Source organism: Aedes albopictus, chromosome 3 (genome assembly GCF_035046485.1).
Source record: "Aedes albopictus strain Foshan chromosome 3, AalbF5, whole genome shotgun sequence".
Classification (NCBI taxonomy): Eukaryota; Metazoa; Arthropoda; class Insecta; order Diptera; family Culicidae; genus Aedes; species Aedes albopictus.
In genome coordinates, this window is record NC_085138.1 from 182,709,687 (window position 1) to 182,728,498 (window position 18,812).

The following is an 18,812-nucleotide window of genomic DNA, read 5'->3' on the forward strand; positions in this document are numbered from 1 at the left end:
GAAGGATGCGGTGGACAGGACATGTTGAAAGAATTCCGGATAACAACCCTGCAAAGTTGGTGTTCGCTACTGCTCCGGTTGGTACAAAAAGGCGTGGAGCGCAGAGAGCACGATGGGCGGATCAAAACTTATCCCTGAAAGATTTTTTGAAAGGATATCTGAAATTTCTTAAGGAGACTATGTAAGATTTAATACAATCCGGGGAGAAATATCGGGAGGTCTCCTTTTACTAATTTCTGAATAAATTTCTTAAAAACTTCCTGAAAGCCTCCCTGGAGGAATTACTAAAGAAATTCCTGAATATTTTTCCAGAGGAATCACCAGAATAATACCATCAAAAGATCTGTTAAGCCATTCTCTACAAACGATGTTTAGAAATTTTCCTTCAGTAGTTTTTTTTTTTTTAATTAAAGTAAATTTTCTTAAGGTCAATTGCTTTCGTTAAGGTTCTTGTCACCAGAAACATGTTGTACAGTTATATTGTAAGCGTACTTATCAGTAACTTTGCAAAATGACCAATTGGTTTCTAAGGAAGTTGAACGACAATTTTTCCAACGTTGTCATCAGCCTGTTCAAAATACATGATCTGCCCTATACTATCTTCTACAGTTGTGATTTATTAATTATTACTGTCTACGAAGAATCAATTATACGACCCTTACAGAAATAAATTCATAATTATCAAGAAAATGCATTCAATTTAGTTTGTGCAAAGCACCTAAATGAGCCCTTTTATTTTGGATCAACAACAAGGGTGTCATCTGCGTCTGCCTAGTTCTTTATTCAAGCATCATTAGTTGCTTTTCACATTTCCACCATGGCAGACTAACTTCTCTCTGTCGAAGATTTTCGCTTAGATTTCTAGAAGAAAAACGTATCGATTTAGTAACAAATTGGTTGACAAAAGAAAAGTGCTAGATCTCAAAATTTGTGAATAAGAAAGACATCCCGAAATGGTAGGTCACAGTGGAGAGGTCCTAGTTCGACAACCACAGCTGTCTCCCCATCAGGCGAAATCACCTCAGCAAGATTTTCCGGTTTTCATACCGCCAAGGAAACGGCAAACCGGAAAGAAGGCATTCCTTGGCAATCATGTGGATCACATAGTTAATTTACAGGTATAGTTCCGGGCTGGATTCCATTTATTTGAGTGTTAATTTAAAGGTTTTGTGATTATCTTGATTTTTTTCGGGGTGGGTCCGTTCTGGGACGCTTCTTTATTCTTGTTTTGCATAGTCCCTACTCCCTATGGCCCTTTGTCGGCTTTGCGCATGCATTGGTTTTGTTTTGACGTCTATGCCTTGAATGCATCCCCTGGGGGTGGTTTATCATAAGGGTGGTGGGTGGTGGGTTTTTGTGTTTGTCTGTTAGGGAGAGGTGCATGAATGAGCTGTAGATATAGACAACATAAAGCAACACGTGCTCTCTTTGGTGTTATATTGTAGGGTAACAAAAAAGACTGGGATTTATCGGTGGAACGGGACGACGTACATAGAACAAAACGATGGAATAGCGAGGAGATAATCGAGATCAATGGAAGCAAATGTAGCAACCGAGGAGAGCATTTAGACGAAGACGACGATCTTAATGAGCTGCAGCAGTTTCATCCGTTGAAGGATAGCTCAACAGTTACACCGAGCAGCATATCGGAGAGTAGTCTAGACAGGAAGTCTAGCAAATCGCATGAGCTTCTCACCGGAAGTGGAAAGCGCTCGAAGAAGCGTGTTAATATAAGAACTGATGTGGACGAAATCAGCAGCAGACAGTCGCCGTCTGCGGTTTGTAACTATGAGGACCTGGAATCTGGAGAGACGAGTGTTCTCAATGCTGACATGGACCAATACAGCCTGGATCGATACAACAGCAGACGTTCAATGTCGCCGGACAATTATTTGACTTTGACAGGTGAGTTTCAATAATATGGTGAACGTGGTTTAGGCACTCCCTAAAAAACGTGGTCAAATAGCTAATATTAAATAACTAAGATTAACCCTAGAAAGATGATTTCATGGGTGTCTTTCGTTTTGAAAGATTGGTATTTATCTGTACTAATGAAATTTTTAGCCCTAGGCTTATTCATCTCGGGAGCCACATTTTACTTCCCTTCCGAAGGAACATTATATTTTGCGAGTCTGTCGGGAGTGGGATTGGATCTATTTATTCATTTATTTATTTATTTATTTATTTCGTCAACCAACGTATACTAGTATACATATACAGGGGGTGGCCAAAATGTTTGGGATAGGCAACTTTTTTTTCTCTCACAAAAAAAGTCCAACATGCTGTAACTTTTCATATAGCGTATCAAAAATTCTCAAATTTTGACTGTTTGTCAACCTATTATATGTGCATCATTGGTACAAATTTGAGCTCGATTTTTTAATTTTTCGCGAAGCTAGAACCGTTCGCGTAAAACACTATTTTTTAAATAACTATTTTTTGAGCTGTCATATCTCAGAAACTAGTGAACCGAGTTGAATAAAATTTTGAACGTTTATTAACAATATATTAATGTTTGAAAATACTTTAAAACATAGGTACTTTTCAAACGTTGAAAAAAGTGATGATGGATTGACAATTTTAGGACCTTTCTCGAAAAAATGTATTTTTTACAGCTATGTTATTAAATTTTATTTTTGATATCCAAAGATTTTCTACTTCTGTTTAAGATATCTATAATAAGATATATTAGAGCTCATTTAGATTAAAGGAAAAACACATTTAGTATTTTTTGTGCGGCATTGTAAATTTGACTCATTTTCCTCTATATGGGTGAAAATGTCAAATCATCATAACTTTTTTCAACGTTTAAAAAGTACCTATGTTTTGAAGAATTTTCAAGCATTATTATATTGTTGATAATCGCACAAAATTTTATTCACTTCGGTTCACTGGTCTCCGAGATATAACAGCTCACAAATTAGTTGTCCAAAAAATAGTGTTTTACGAGAACGGTTGTAGCTTTGCGAAAGATTAACCAATCGAGCTCAAATTTGTACCATTCATTTTTCATTTACATATTTACACCGTGTCCAATAAGGGAAGATTCAAATATTACGTCCATCAATTTTTGGGATTTCTAGACCCCCCAGGGTGTCGACTCAATTTTGGAAATCAAATTCCCTGACTTTCCCTGACTTTCCAGTCTATTTCACTGAAAATTCCAGGTCATAGAAATCTAAGCTTAAGGGTGTCTACTCATGTGATAAAATAAAACTCTTTTAATTTACCCGGTTTTTCTAGGAGTGGAAAATAGAAGAAAAAAACAAGGCCAGATTTTTTCCTAGAAATTTAAGGCATATTGGTAGTCTTTTCTTCCGAATTTTTCTACCTTATACGGTATGCTGGAAATAACTTTTATGTGCATCAAAAACTCCTTAATTTAGTTGAAAATCCATTAAGAAAGTTAATTAATATTTTTTTTGAAATAAAATGCAAAAAATGACAATAAGCATATTCGATGGACGTTCTTTTTTCTTTTGTTGGGTTCGAGGGACTTTAACCCGAAGGTCATTCGTCCCTTAACGATGGACGTTAACCCTAGAGCATCATTAGAATGGCAACTTGATTTTGTTTTATTAGTTAAAGCTATTCCATATGTTCAGATCCCGTGGCTGCAATTTTGTCGCAAATTTAACATGTTTGTTTTGTATATTAAGTTTCCTTATTGAAAAAAAAAACTCAAATATATAAACTGGATTTCCGTCGAGCACTGGACAAAAATCCTTGAACAAGAAGTTCATCCAAAAGTTTTGATATATAATTACTGCTACTGATGTAAATAAGCACACTAAATATATTGGAAACATCTGAATGTAGCTTATAAACTTTCGTCAAGTGTAAAATAACCTTTATGAATCCTGTAACTTTCTATGGAAAATTATCTAAGAGGTCTGCCACAATGCCGCCAAACTCACTTTGAACTTCTTTAGATGTTTCGAAATTTCACCAGGTTATTTTTCTAGATATTATGTTTTAACAATAGTTTATCTCCATCAAACACTTTTGCAAAGTCGTATGGATTTTCTTGCTAAACTCTACCTGATAACACTAGCATTGATTGGAAATCTGTTTAATCCTACAATACGATTACAGGATGCTTAACAGATTATGTTTCGAAATTCTTCCCAAAAAAATCAAAAACTGGTATTGCAGCATGAATTTCACATGAAGGACTTTTAAGAGATTGATAATCCAGTCTCCGTTACATACTATCATCTTGAAATAGCTGAAATTTTTCAAATGCATTTCAGGAATGGATTTTCAACATTTTCAGAAGTCTTTCTAGAATCTTCTCATCAACCAGTATAAAGAAAATGTCTTTTCTGTTTTATTGTGTATTTATCTACTTAAGTCTCAAACAATTTGCAAGTGTTTTGGGATCATCGGTAAACTCGTCACTAGATGCTTTCCATATTCTCATCGGAATTTTTGATATTTGGCCAAGAAACATTTAACAAGTTCACCCAAATTTTAAATTTTCATAAATTTTCTATAGTTTGAGAATACGACAGAAAACTATTATGAATCTTAGAGAAAAAATCTATAAACGCGATTTCAGGATAGGTGTCAAATACCGCCAAATCATGAAAAATTTCCATTTGAATCCTTGTAAGGACTATGCCAGGAGATCACTAGAGATGGCGTTTGAATACACAAAATTTCTTTATTTCTTTATTATAGAGATTTTCAGCCCTAGGCTGGTTCATCTCTTTTAATACACAAAAGAAAACTACCTAATCGAAAATTCGTGAATGACATGCGAAAAGTCTGCTATCAGGATTTGCCAAGGAAAATTTGCTAAGTAATTTTAGGAAATTCATTAAGAATCCCGTTAGAAATCTTTGCAGATATCTTATAAAATATTCCTTATAAACTTCATATAAATCCTCAATAAATTAATTAATAATTTTCTACAAGGCCATCAATACACCAAGGGACAAGGAACTTTTTTTTTGTAATAGAAGAATATTGAAAGGAATTGACTAAAACATTTTAGACTCTATCTTGGGTATCCAGTTCTCTAATTGCATAAGGCTTTGATTGGCTTTAGAAGTACTTAAAGAAGTTGGAGATAAATAAACCAAGCTCTACTGGGATCGTAGATCTAGAATGAATCAGAAAAAGAAACAGGCAGGGGATTCAACAAAATAAAACTAACTTCAATACAACGATCAGTACAATACAATCAGTACAACGAATTTCTGGGCATCTCAAGACTGAATACGATAATAAATTTATTAGAAATCCATACAGATGAAGTATCTCAAAACGATATAACTAAAGAATGGGCCTAAGATTCACCAAAAATGATATGTGTTGAGTACTGGGAAATGAACTTGTAAGTTTGACATGAAATAAGGTTTCATGATAAAATTTAGAACAGCATTACGTTAACTGAAACTACAAAACTCATGACTAAGATAATATCTTGATTTGATCTTAAGTTATAATCATGGATTTAACAACTTAAAGAATTAATTTAGCTAGTTTTTCAAATTCCCTAACTGTAGGAACTTGTATAATTCAAATGCCTCGTTTTATGATTATCGTGAAAAATTTTCCCTGACCATCAACGAAATTCCCTGACTTTCCCTGACTTTCCAGGTCCAAAAATAAATTCCCTGACATTCCCTGACTTTCCAGGTTTTTCCAGGTAGTCGACACCCTGCCCCCCCTCCCCCCCTCTGTCACGTATTTTTCCTATACTTAATACACGTAGTGTCACACTTTTGTAGACCCCCCCCCTCCCCCAAATGTTGGACGTAATTTTTGAACGTTCCCTAAGTTCTCATACAAAATCAAATGCAATTCATTTCACATCTGTAATTGAGATTTTCAAAGTAAATTTATTTATTGAAAGGCCAACTAACATACACCAAATACAGCATATGTTTCGGAACTAACTGTCCTTTATCCTTCTCTGCTGATCGCTTATGTGTCGTAAGTCCATTTCAGCTGGCACGCACGCCATTTCATTGGTATTTCGTCGTATTTTAACGTGTAATGGTTTTAAGTTGAAACAAATTAGATTTCTGTCCTCCCCATTGCTTATAGCAACTATGACCACAAGAGAAAAAATATGAGATCCTGTATTGGTAAAGTACGGAGCCGTTTTATTTTGTACAAAATAAAACGTAAATTGTACAAAAATGTCCATTCACCTGTTTCAATGAGATTTATTGTGTTAAAGAAGCATGGGTGCATTTTATCTGGTTTATTCACACCATTCTCACCTATAAAACATGCTTGCATTTCTATTATGGTAAATTTTGTCCAAAATTTACGTTTTATGATGTTTATCTTTGAAACAACGGTTATTTTCATGAAAATCAGCCTAAGTTGAGCTTACTTGCAAATTTGTTACCATATCATCACTAAAACTGTATTGTTTTAGCCTTAGTATATCCATTTGGTACATAACTTGGGATACAAACTCAAAATTTATCCTTATGGACTCTTTTTTGCTACCGTAGAATGATAAACTTTTCGGATATTTTTCTTGCGTGCCGGAGAAAACGGATTTCAGAAAACTGAAGTGTACTGCTAGGTTTATAAAAACAAATAGAAAATAAAGTTATTCTAAACCAAATGCTTTATTTAATCAGTATTATGTGGCCTTTCAAAACATGCATTCATTTTGAAAATATGAATCACATATGTGAAATAAAATGCTATTTTCTAAATTTGCATTTTGTATGAGAACTTATTGGACACGGTGTAGTATTACATCAAATTCAAGATAAAACTGAATCAACAATATTTCTCCATAATACACGGTTCGTGGCTGCCGCTCTCCATCCTCGGTCGCGCCCAATGCTCGCCAAGTCACGCTCCACCTAGTCCGCCCATCGTGCTCTCTGCGCTCCACGCCTTCTTGTACCAACCGGATCAGTTGCAAACACCAGCTTTGCAGGGTTGTTGTCCGGCATTGTTGCAACATGCCCTGCCCACCGTATCCTTCCGGCTTTGGCCACCTTCTGGATGCTGGGTTCGCCGTAAAGTGCAGCGAGCTCGTGGTTCATTCTTCTCCGCCACACACCGTTCTCCTGCACACCGCCGAAGATCGTCCTTAGCACGCGTCGCTCGAAAACTTCGAGTGCTTGCAGGTCCTCCTCGAGCATGGTCCATGTCTCGTTCCCGTAGAGGATTACCGGTCTTATTAGCGTTTTGTACATGGTGCATTTGGTGCGTGGGTGAATCTTTTTCGACCGCAGTTTCTTCTGGAGCCCGTAGTAGGCCCGACTTCCGCTGATGATGCGCCTCCGAATTTCACGGCTCACGTTGTTGTCAGCCGTCAGTAAGGATCCGAGGCAGACGAATTCCTCCACCACCTCGAAAGTATCCCCGTCTATCGTAACATTACTACCCAGACGGAACCGGTCGTTTTCGGTTCCGCCTACCAGCATGTACTTTGTTTTTGAGGCATTCACCACCAGTCCGACCTTTGCTGCTTCGCATTTCAGGCGGGTGTACAGCTCTGCCACCGTTCCAAATGTTCTGGCAATAATGTCCATGTCGTCCGCAAAGCACACAAATTGTCCGGATTTTGTGAAAATCGTTCCCCGGCTGTTGAGCCCGGCTCGTCGCATAACACCTTCCAGAGCGATGTTGAAGAGTAGGCATGAGAGGCCATCACCTTGTCGCAGTCCCCGGCGAGATTCGAATGAACTAGATAGTTCACCCGAAACCCTTACGCAGTTTTGCACACCGTCCATCGTTGCTTTAATCAGTCTAGTCAGCTTCCCAGGAAAGCCGTTTTCGTCCATGATTCTCCATAGCTCTGCGCGGTCGATACTGTCGTATGCCGCTTTGAAGTCGATGAGCAGGTGATGCGTTGGGACCTGGTATTCACGGCATTTCTGGAGGATTTGCCGTACGGTAAAGATCTGGTCCGTTGTCGACCGGCCGTCGATGAAACCCGCTAGATAACTTCCCACGAACTCATTTGTTTTAGGTGACAGACAACGGAAGATGATCTGGGATAGCACTTTGTAGGCAGCATTCAAAATAGTGATCGCCCTGAATTTCTCACCTTCCAAATGGTCTTCTTTCTTGTGAATGGGGCAGATTACCCCTTCCTTCCACTCCTCCGGTAGCTGTTCGGTTTCCCAGATCCTGACTATCAGCCGATGCAGACAGGTGGCCAACTTTTCTGGGCCCATCTTGATGAGTTCAGCTGCGATACCATCCTTACCAGCTGCTTTGTTGGTTTTGAGCTGATGAATGGCATCCTTAACTTCCCTCAGCGTGGGCATTGGTTCATTTCCGTCCTCCGCTGCACTGGCGTCGTCGTTTCCTCCGTTGCCGTGGGCTCCCGTGCCTACGTTCTCCACGCCGTTCAGGTGCTGATCGAAGTGCTGCTTCCACCTTTCTATCACCTCACGTCCGTCCGTCAAGAGGCCTCCGTCTTTATCCCTGCATATTTCAGCTCGCGGCACGAAGCCGTTGCGGGATGCGTTGAGCTTCTGATAGAACTTCCGTGTTTCTTGGGAACGGCACAGCAGTTCCATTTCTTCACACTCCGCTTCTTCCAGGCGGCGCTTTTTCTCCCGAAAGAGGCGGGTCTGCTGTTTTCGCTTCTGTTTATAACGTTCCACGTTCTGTCGAGTCCCTTGCTGCAGCATTACCGCCCTCGCTGCATTCTTCTCCTCCAAAACCGTTCTGCACTCTTCGTCAAACCATTCGTTCCGTCGATTCCGTTCCACGTACCCGATGGTGCTCTCGGCTGCATCGTTGATGGCTGCTTTCACTGTACTCCAGCAGTCCTCTAGAGGGGCCTCATCGAGCTCGCCCTCGTCTGGCAACGCGGCCTCGAGATTCTGCGCGTATGCTGAGGCGACATCCGGTTGCTTCAGTCGCTCTAGGTTGTACCGTGGCGGTCGCCGGTATCGTACATTGTTGATGACGGAGAGTTTTGGGCGCAGTTTGACCATCACCAGATAGTGGTCGGAGTCGATGTTGGCGCCACGATAGGTCCTGACGTCGATAATGTCGGAGAAGTGCCGTCCGTCAATCAGAACGTGGTCGATTTGAGATTCCGTCTGCTGTGGTGATCTCCAGGTGTAACGATAAGGGAGGCTGTGTTGGAAAAAGATGCTACGTATGGCCATATTTTTGGAGGCGGCGAAATCAATGAGTCGTAGGCCGTTTTCGTTCGTCTGCTGGTGGGCGCTGAACTTACCAATCGTCGGTCTGAATTCCTCCTCCTGGCCTACCAGAGCGTTCAAATCACCTATGATGATCTTGACGTCGTGGCTTGGGCAGCGATCGTACTCGCGTTCGAGCTGCGCGTAAAATGCGTCCTCGTCATCATCAGTACTTCCGGAGTGTGGGCTGTGCACGTTTATTATGCTGAAGTTGAAGAATCGGCCTTTGATCCTCAACCTGCACATTCTTTCGTCGATCGGCCACCAACCGATCACGCGCCTCTGCATATCACCCATTACGATGAATGCTGTTCCCAGCTCGCGTGTGTTGCCGCCGCTCTGGTAGATGGTATGATTACCTCTAAACGTTCGCACCATGGATCCTGTCCAACACACCTCCTGCAGCGCTACGATGCCGAACCCGCGGTCCTTCAGTAGATCGGCGAGTATGCGGGTGCTCCCAATGAAGTTGAGAGATCGGCAGTTCCACGTACCGAGTTTCCAATCGCAAGTCCTGTTTGTTCGCTGGGGTCGTTGCCGTTGGTCTCGGTTCGTATTATTCTGTTGCTGATTTTTCGTTACAATGTTTTTTTACGGCTGGCTAGTAGGGCCTGACACCAACCCCTTACTTTCCGGAGGACCATAGTGCACAGTTGAGCTTAGAGTCCTTCCCTGGCACTCGGACGTGAATCAGCCGCCCCTAACATGGGCATCAGACGCTGTTGTGAGCCGCTCCTCCTGGAGAACAGACGCTCAGGTTTACCGAAGCAAACCCCCCTTCCCTGTCAGCCTACGACCAAAGTTCCCACCGGGGTTGGTTACCCGATCTTCCCTAAGGTTGCTCATAGTTTCCGGCCGGTACCGCGTGGAGGTAGGGATAGGAGTTGCTGGGCAGAGGCTAATGGATCACAATGGGATCTGAATTGCGCAGCCTTTACCGTGCCAATGATGCACATATAATAGGTTGACAAATAGTCAAAATTTGAGAATTGTTGATACGCTGTATGAAAAGTTACAGCATGTTGTACTTTTTTGTAAGAGAAAAAAAGTTGCCTATCCATTTTGGCAAACATTTTGGCCACCAGTGACTTATCAAAAATCCAGAACAAAAGAGTGGTTAGATCCTTTGCTAAATTTTTCATAAAGATTGGCGGAATCATTGCTGGTCCTGGTCCTTTTGAGGAGTTCAAGTTCATTAGACCATAGTTTCCCAAACTGTGGGTCGCGACAAAGCCTGGAAATTTAAAAAAAGCTTTAGAAGTCTATGCCTTCTAAATGTAAAACCATCTTTGAAAACACGGTGTCCACTTATTATACAAAATAAAAATCCCTGAGATTTTTCCCAGTGTTATTCTAGGGCGATTGTAACAAAATGCTCAACCATATCCACCGATTTTTTTTAATGACATCCAAACACTCTAAAAAAAATAAGAAAAAAAAAACATTCTGAAGCCCAATCAGTAATTCCATAGACCATATGACCGTTGAATTCCGTCCCAAGTAACATTTTGAGGCCCAATTTGCCTTGAAGAGGTTTGAAGAACCGTCCTAAAAACCTTATACCGTTTAATTTAGTTTTATGATGGTTCTGAGAACCTCTGCTAGACAATTTGACTAAAAATATTATTACTTGGGTTACACAGCTGTTAAAGCTGAACTTGGATGTCTACCAAGTAACTTTTGATGGCTATAATTAATCTTGTATTAGTCTTGTAGTGTTTTGAGAACTGTCTTTCCTGTACCTGTTTTTTTGGTTTTATGATGGTGCTAAGAACCTCTTCTAGCTGGTGGTGTAGTAATTTAGAGATTTCGAAATTATATCCATGATTCTTCCTTGAATTTGTTTCGGGATTCCTACTTGGATTTCTACCGCAATTGCTTCTTCAAATATTTTCGTAGTTTTCACAGAATTCTTTCAGTGAGTTCCTCGTTCCTCCTTCAATCTATCAAAAAATGGTTTCCCGACGGTAATTTTTCTGGCTTCCTCCAGTATACGCAAGTTTTCCACCAGATGTTTTTTAAGTGCTCCCATAAATAGTTCATTCCGAGAATTTTTCGGTGTACTTTCGGGATTTCTGACAGATGTTCCTGGGATTTCTACCAGAATTCCTCCGAGGATTTCTGCAGGAGTTTTTCAGGCGATCTCTGCTTAAGTACCAACCAGCATTTTATTTTAGAGGTTTTCCTGAATTGGGGCCTTATTACGCGTGTCGTTTAAGGGTGAAAACAAAAAAAAATGACACCGTTAATAAGAACGGTGAAAGTGATTCTCGTTTGATTAACCCGAAACTTTTTAATCGTGGATTTTCAATGTGTCATCGTGATCTGTTTTCATCGTGTAAGGACACTCATAATAATGACCATGATTTCAGAGTTTCTCGCAGGATTCCTCTCGGAGATCCTTCCAGAATCTATCCGAAGTTCCTTCGCGACTTTCTTATAGTGGTTATCCGGGATAGCTTCTCAACTGTTTCTGTCAAGGTTTTTGCGAGAGTTTTGCAGAGGTTCTGCCAGAGATTTGTTCCAGAATTTTCCAATATTTCTCTTTCAATTTCTTCCCGATATTTCGCCCGTAGTTTCAGGATTTCTCTTAAGAAGTTTTTAGAGTTTCTCCTTGAATTTCCTCCCGGGATTACTCCGAAGTTTTTGAAATAAGTCTTTGCGCAGGATTTCACTGGGATTTCTTCCGATATTTCTCCGGGATTTTCTTACACGAACATTCCTAGAAAAACTCTTGGATAATCCCTGCAAGAGCTCCGGTAGCAACAATTAGTGAAATCCTAAAGGAAGCATCCAGATTCTTGGGACAATTTCTGGTAGGGGTTCCGGAAAAAAGCTCTGGGAACAAGCCCGGGAAAATTTGTAAACAAAAATGGATCGCTACAAGAAATCGGGTTATCAACTACGAGGAAAATCCTGGGAAAAGCTCTGAATGACATCACGGAAAGAACTCCATGAGAAATATCAGCAAAAGCTCCTGCAGGAACCACAGAAGGCAATCCGGGAAAAATCTTACGAGGAAGCCTAGGGTAAATGGAGAGAGATTCTGAAAGATATCCCATGGCCAACACCAGAAGGAATCTCTAGAGAGAAATCACAGGTGAAATTTCCCGTGAGAACCTTTAGGAAATATCCACAGGGAGAAGTCCCGGGAAGATCTCCTGGAGAAGCCCTAATAGGAACACCAGTTTTTCAATTGATATCGATTTGGTTTACCGTTGATGATTCCTTTTTTTTGCGCTGCGATTGTGAAGAGTGCATCCCTGTCTAGTTTGGGTAGTCGCTAGGATATCTCTAATCAATTTTCAGCATAGGAAAAAATGACTACATTTTTTATTATTATTTTTTTCAGGTTTATGCAAAACAGCGTAGCCCACGTGGTTCTACTTCAAATAAGTTTTTTTTTTCATAGGATAACTTCTCTTGTGAACCCAGTTTTGCTGGGTTATTTTTGAAGTTTGAGCATACTATATACTTTAGAATAAAGTGAACAGTATGTCGAATGTTTCCTTATGGATACTTTCAAGCAATTTGTATCATTCTGTCTTTAGCATTTTTCCGCTGATTTTTGACAGTGATGCTGTGATAATTACATCATCTGAAGTAGTTCAAATAGGTTCAAATATAGGGTTGAAAGCTTCAGTTTGATTAAATACTTGGGTGGTACGGTGCAAGGATAACTATGTCAAGTTGTATGTACACTAGAGTAAGTCATCGTTTATATGAAAAAATGGAAAATTCAATGGTTTCCCATCAGATCAATGCTTTTTTGATCCCAATTCAGGGCCCAAATAAGTGTGCAAAATTTGGGCATGATCGGTTATGTCTACGTTTTGCGTATCGCGTTTGAAGTTTGTATGGGGTTTTACATGGGAAACACACTTTTTTACATTTTTTTTATAACATGCTCGAATTTTTCTAAAACCATGTAACCGATGAAATGAAAACATAGCCTAGGGTGTCCTGAAAAACTTTGTCGAAGACCGCGAAGTCATCTGATGCATATGAAAAAAGTTATAGCATTGGCATTACTTGACGAAACAGCATGATTTTGTTGCTATTGTTATTCCTTTACATGTTAAAACATAAACACATGCATGCGGTTCGTTGGTTATAACTATTTTCACAAGCATCGGATCGCTTTGCGGTCTTCAACAAAGTTTTTCAGAACATCCTAGGCTATCATTCTATAGTATCGGTTAAAAAGTTTCAGACAAACTTTTTCAACTTATGAAAAAAATGCAAAAATGTATGTTTCCCCATACAAAATCCCATACAAATTTCAATTGCAATGCGCAAAGTATAGACGCAACCGATCGTGCTCAAATTTTGCACAGATTCTCAGGACCCGAAACGGAACCAAAAAAGCTTTGATCTGAGAAAACGGTTCCGATGACCCACACTAATGTACACTACCCGCACCTACCCGCCATAAATATGGAATCGCATTCAGTTGGATGGATGATCGTTCCACTTAAGTGTTGCCCAATATTGCAACATTTTGTGAAAAAAAATCATGAGAACAACAGCATAAGCTATATTCTATTACTAGCTTCCAACTGGGACTAGATAAAATGAATAACAAAAAACATATCGGAACCATAGTAATTTTTTTTATAATAGGGTGGGGCGGGGCAAGATGGGTCGCATAAGGATGGATCACCATAACTTCGTAAATACAAATCGGATTGGTTTGCATTCGTCCGCTACTCTTTAATACACTAGTTAGCTATGCTAAAAGTCGATAAAAAGTTCATTAAATACAAAATATGATGTTAAACAAGCAGTTTTAAAAAGTGATCGATTTTGTGCCGTGAAAAAAGTGCGGGGCAAGATGGGTCACCTTTTAAGTAATTAACATTTTCTCAACGAAAAACGTCAAAATATAAGATTTGCTCCGCATTCAAATATGCTCCATATCCATACTGAGTAAACAAGAGCTACTAGTAAACATTTTATAAATTTATTTGGAATATAAAAAACTTTACGATTTGAGTGGTCCTGAGGCGACTTGAAAATCGATGTTTTCACTAAAAAAATATCATAATTTTATGTTATAATTTTGAGCGTTCATTCCGCTTGATTGAAGTCATTTATGAGATAGTCTTGTAATAAAAAATAAATAACTTTTGAATGCTCCAAAAATACGTTCAAAATTGAAGGTGACCCATCTTGTCCCACGGCCGTTTATATGGAGAATATATGGAATGTATCGCATAAGAAAAATGGCAAAAAACCATTTTATTTTTTATTTCCAATGAGAGTGTATAATTTTTCAATCAATGTCCCAAACTTTTGTATATTTATGCTGGTCATCTAACAAAATTATTAACATAATCAAAACATGAGTAATCCCGAGCAGGAATGAATAACTGACACATAACTGCAGCATACCTAAATCAGGTATCATACCAAGACAAGGTATTGATCGGTTATCCTGGTATTGAAAATAGCTCACTTTGGTATTTTGTAGGTATTGATAAAATACCTCAACGAGTTATTAGTTTGGTGTTAAGGACTGTTTGAGGTATTACTCAATTATGGAAAAAACACTATTTGTATGGAAAAATCGCCGATTATTATTTAGGTATTGCCATACCTGATGTCATTATTCACGTGTTATTCACAGAATACACATCAGTTATTATTTTAGGTATTTTACCTCTTATGCAGGGCTTCTTAATACCTCGTTCAGGTTGTAGGTATTCGGTTTTCCATACCTGAGTTTGTTATTCTTCAGCCATTTTCTCCTGCTCGGGATGCGCCCGAAAATGGCACTGACCCATCTTGCCCCGGGACCCATCTTGCCCCGCCCCACCCTACACCACACATGAAACGTCTAAATCTAAATTCATCCATTTACAGGAACCATCAAACGTGGTCGCAAAAAAGGACAATCGATGGATGTGCAGCTGAACATTTCCCGAGAAGAACTTGAGCAAATCAATAAGCAGGCACTGGCGGCTCACGAGGAAGTGTGCCGCACGAAACGAAACTGTTGCTGCCAATGTACCCTCCGGGCCGGGATTCACATTCTTCTGCTGTCCATCATCTGTCTACCCATCGTTACGCTTACCACTAGTATCTACTCGTTTTACATCGGAACAGTCACGTGGTACAATATGTTCACCTACTTCAACGAGGAAAAGTCTTATCTGCATAAGCTGTTCATGTCACCGCTATTGATCCTCGCTTATCCGCTGGCCATTGTCCTATGCACAGTGGGCCTGGGAATCTACGCGGGGTTTAGGCAGGTCAGCTTACATTTCACCGCTTGGGTGAACGAAATCAGCGACATCGAAAAGGGCTTCTACGGATGGTTGTGCTCTTTCTTGCATCTATCGGACTGTAGTCCGTACGAGGTGGTCATACTGACGGACATTTGCCCTCCGGGAGGTACGGGAGTAGAGCCCGATAGGCCACTACAAAGCGAATCGACACAAATAAACTCATCCACCGAAGAATTGTCACTATAAGGGGAAGATTTGTACGCGTCTCTAAAATTCCATAGGTATACTTGACTAAGCAAGAATTTATTTTTGGGAGTACTTCATTTGGCATAATGCCGTTTGGAATAACTTTTTTTCACAGTATGCCAAACGGCGTTATGCCAATTTGATTCATGCAAAACGAAACGGTATGCCAAATGGGTTACTCCCAAATTGTTTATGTTAGCCTGCCATTTTTCTTGTGCTCAGTCTATAGGAATAGAGTTACGTGACAAAAGTCGGAGTCGAATATCGAGGTGAGAAATCACGACTCGAATGAAGTGACTCGCCGTGTAAATCAAATGGAGAGTCACCTCATTCGAGTCGAGATTTATCACCTCGATATACGACTACGACTTTTGCTACGTCACTCTATTTGCAGAATGAGCACACCTGTTGCGGTTATACCCTCACCTGGATAATATTTGAACCGCTGTTGCACATTTCATTCAAGAAAAGAAAAATCTTCAAACGTCCGATTGTACACGTTTGTCGATTTATTTCCTGGAATGAAAAGCACAGCATGAACTGCTCGAGGATTTGAGGGACCATATGACTATCGAATGTTCAAAACTTAATATAGGTACGATAATACGGTGCGAAACCCATGTTGACCTATGCCGTTTTTGTTTTATATCTTGACAAATTACAAGCAAACTATGACGAAACACAATTTCATTGACACATTTCTTAAACGATTGTGCTACTTTTCCCCGAATGTCGTTTCCCCGAAGGTCGTTTCCCCGAACGCCGTTTCCCCGAATGTCCCTTTTCCCCGAATGCTGTTTCCCCGAATGTCGTTTCCCCGAATGCCGTTTCCCCGAATTCCCGTTTTCCCGAAACGTGTAAGAAGTAGTTTCAATTCACAAGTTTTTATATATTCTTTAAAAAATATTTTTGTATGTATGTACATGATTTAACTGAGATTTAACTAAATATAACAACTTCAACGGAAACTTTGTCAGTACTAGTTATTTCAAAAACTATATTAATTGCCATGTTAACAAAAACATGTTGGCATTTACACTTGGAAGAACCGCCTTCTTTGAAAGAAGGGAAAATTTCTAGGAAAACTATATTAGCTGCCATGTTAACAAAATCTTGTTAGCACTAAAACCTGAAAGAACCGCCTTCTATGAAAGAAAGGAAAATTTCTAGGGAAACTATATTAGTTGTGATGTTAATAAACTTGTTAGCATGAAAACTTTAAAGAACTGCATTTTTAAATAAGGGAAAATTTCTAGTGAAACTATATTACTTGCGATGTTAATTAAAACTTGAAAGAATAGCCTTCTTTGAAAGCTGCGACGTTAACAAAAATCTAAGGAACATTTTTAGTGAATCAATATTAACTATAATGTTAACAGTTCCCAAAGAACTCGAAAGAACAACCATCTTTGTAGGAAGGAAGTTTCCTCTGATTAAGTGTTAGCCGACAATACTTTAGAAATAAAACTAATAAAAGCAGCGGCCTAGGTTTAAAAAATATCCAGTAGCAATTTTGCATCTAATCATTTTTTGACAGTGCATCATTTTTTTTTCGGGGAAACGTACTTATTCGGGCAAACGGCATTCGGGGAAAAGGGTTATTCGGGGAAACGGCATTCGGGGAAACGGCGTTCGGGGAAACGACATTCGGGGAACCGACATTCGTGGAAAAGTAGCACAACCTTCTTAAACGACAAACAAATTCACTATGGTTCACATTAGGAACCAGACTAATGCGGAAATAAGTTTTTAATTTCTTTGAATTGATTATAAACAATCATGATTCATGGTCTTCTGCAAGGTTGGCACTTTTGAAAGCACCTGAAAATAATTATGATTTATTTTATCAGAGCAACTATTTTTTTTAATTTGCGGCATACAAAAATAACGATTTTTTATCACTATTTGCAAAAATTGATTGAATGATTGATTTGTCTTTATTAGAGAGACTTATTTGCAAAAATTGTTCATCCTAATGACGAAACAAAAAATAGCTGATTTTAATAAAAAAAAAAAATCGGTATTAGGTAAACTAAGGTGCGTGCTGAGAGTCAGGACTACGGTTTTTCTTTTTGGCTATTCATAATCAGGAAATCGTCAACCACTGACAAGTGCCAAAAATATGCCCACATCGTTGATTGCAAATTATTTGAATTTGCCTGTAGATTCTACTCCAGTATCACCTACAGATCAACTACACTCACACAAGAAATCAAATGGATGACTACTTGGGACTAAAAGACATCCTGCAAAGCATGAGTGTTGATGATCTTCCATTGTTAGGCGAGAATGGCGTCTGTTACGTCAGGATTCAGGTCAATGAAGGGAAGTGGAAGGAAATGATTATTGCATCAGTATAGTTTATTGCATTGCTAACTGGACTGCGACAAAGTGCGGAATCTCAAATAAAAGTGTGATATTACATCAAATCGTTCCAGTGCCTTCACCGCACTTATGCTCACGAGCTAATGAATAAGCGCGGTGAAGACACCGGAACGATCTGACGCAAAATCGCACTTTTATTTGAGATTCCGCAATTCATCGTCGCATTTATAACCGCGCAATGCGCAATAGCTTGTTTACTGCACAAGTTCAAAAGGCCCAAATACAATGTGGGCGGCATAGCGGCATGAGCGGCAACGGCAAATTTCCAACACATGGGACGCCACATGATTGCGCACAATGAGTGTTTAGCGGCAAGAGCGGCATTGTACTAAAATGCGCTTTTTTCCAGAAATTTGGAAAAACGCGGCAAAGGATGAGCGGCAAAGCGGAGCAAGTTAACATTCTGTTACATTATAGTCCTTTGCGTGGACGTAATTTGAGTCAGAAATATAGAAAACAGGAATGGGTTTTTGGATGATGATATTTCAACGTGCCATTTTATTGAGTTGGTCGAAAACATCTGTCAATCCTATTGTAATGTAATTTCAAAAGAAAAAAACCCGATTGACAGTGGCAAATTCAAACAAATTATCTAATAAGTATTTAATTTGAATTGAAATAATATTGTTTTCTTTGGATTTGACACATTCTTCGCCATACGTTTTACGTTAGAATGTTTTTCTTCCAACATTTTTTTCAGTAAATTTATGTCAACCAGCATATTAAAAATCAGAATTAAACAGAAGATCCAATTCACGCTTCTTAATCAAATCGACATCATCCTAAAAAATGGCAGATTTTT

General features: G+C 39.3%; 1 protein-coding gene across 1 annotated transcript; it reads left to right on the top strand.

The window, feature by feature from the left end:
- Window positions 1-757: 757 nt before the first annotated feature.
- Window positions 758-15,667, top strand: LOC109414144 (transmembrane protein 169). Its single transcript, XM_019687918.3, has 3 exons — window positions 758-1,118; window positions 1,446-1,905; window positions 15,015-15,667. The coding sequence occupies exons 1-3, from the start codon at window positions 954-956 to the stop codon at window positions 15,623-15,625; spliced, it is 1,236 nt and encodes a 411-aa protein (XP_019543463.3). The 5' UTR covers window positions 758-953; the 3' UTR covers window positions 15,626-15,667.
- Window positions 15,668-18,812: the final 3,145 nt, after the last annotated feature.

What these genes read in the sequence shown, in the direction of transcription:
- LOC109414144 (XM_019687918.3), top strand. Translation starts at nt 954, where the DNA reads ATGGTAGGTCACAGTGGAGAGGTCCTAGTTCGACAACCACAGCTGTCT. An exon ending in ATCACATAGTTAATTTACAG is followed by an intron (nt 1,119 to 1,445) that starts GTATAGTTCCGG and finishes GTTATATTGTAG; the next exon opens with GGTAACAAAAAAGACTGGGA. An exon ending in CAATTATTTGACTTTGACAG is followed by an intron (nt 1,906 to 15,014) that starts GTGAGTTTCAAT and finishes ATCCATTTACAG; the next exon opens with GAACCATCAAACGTGGTCGC.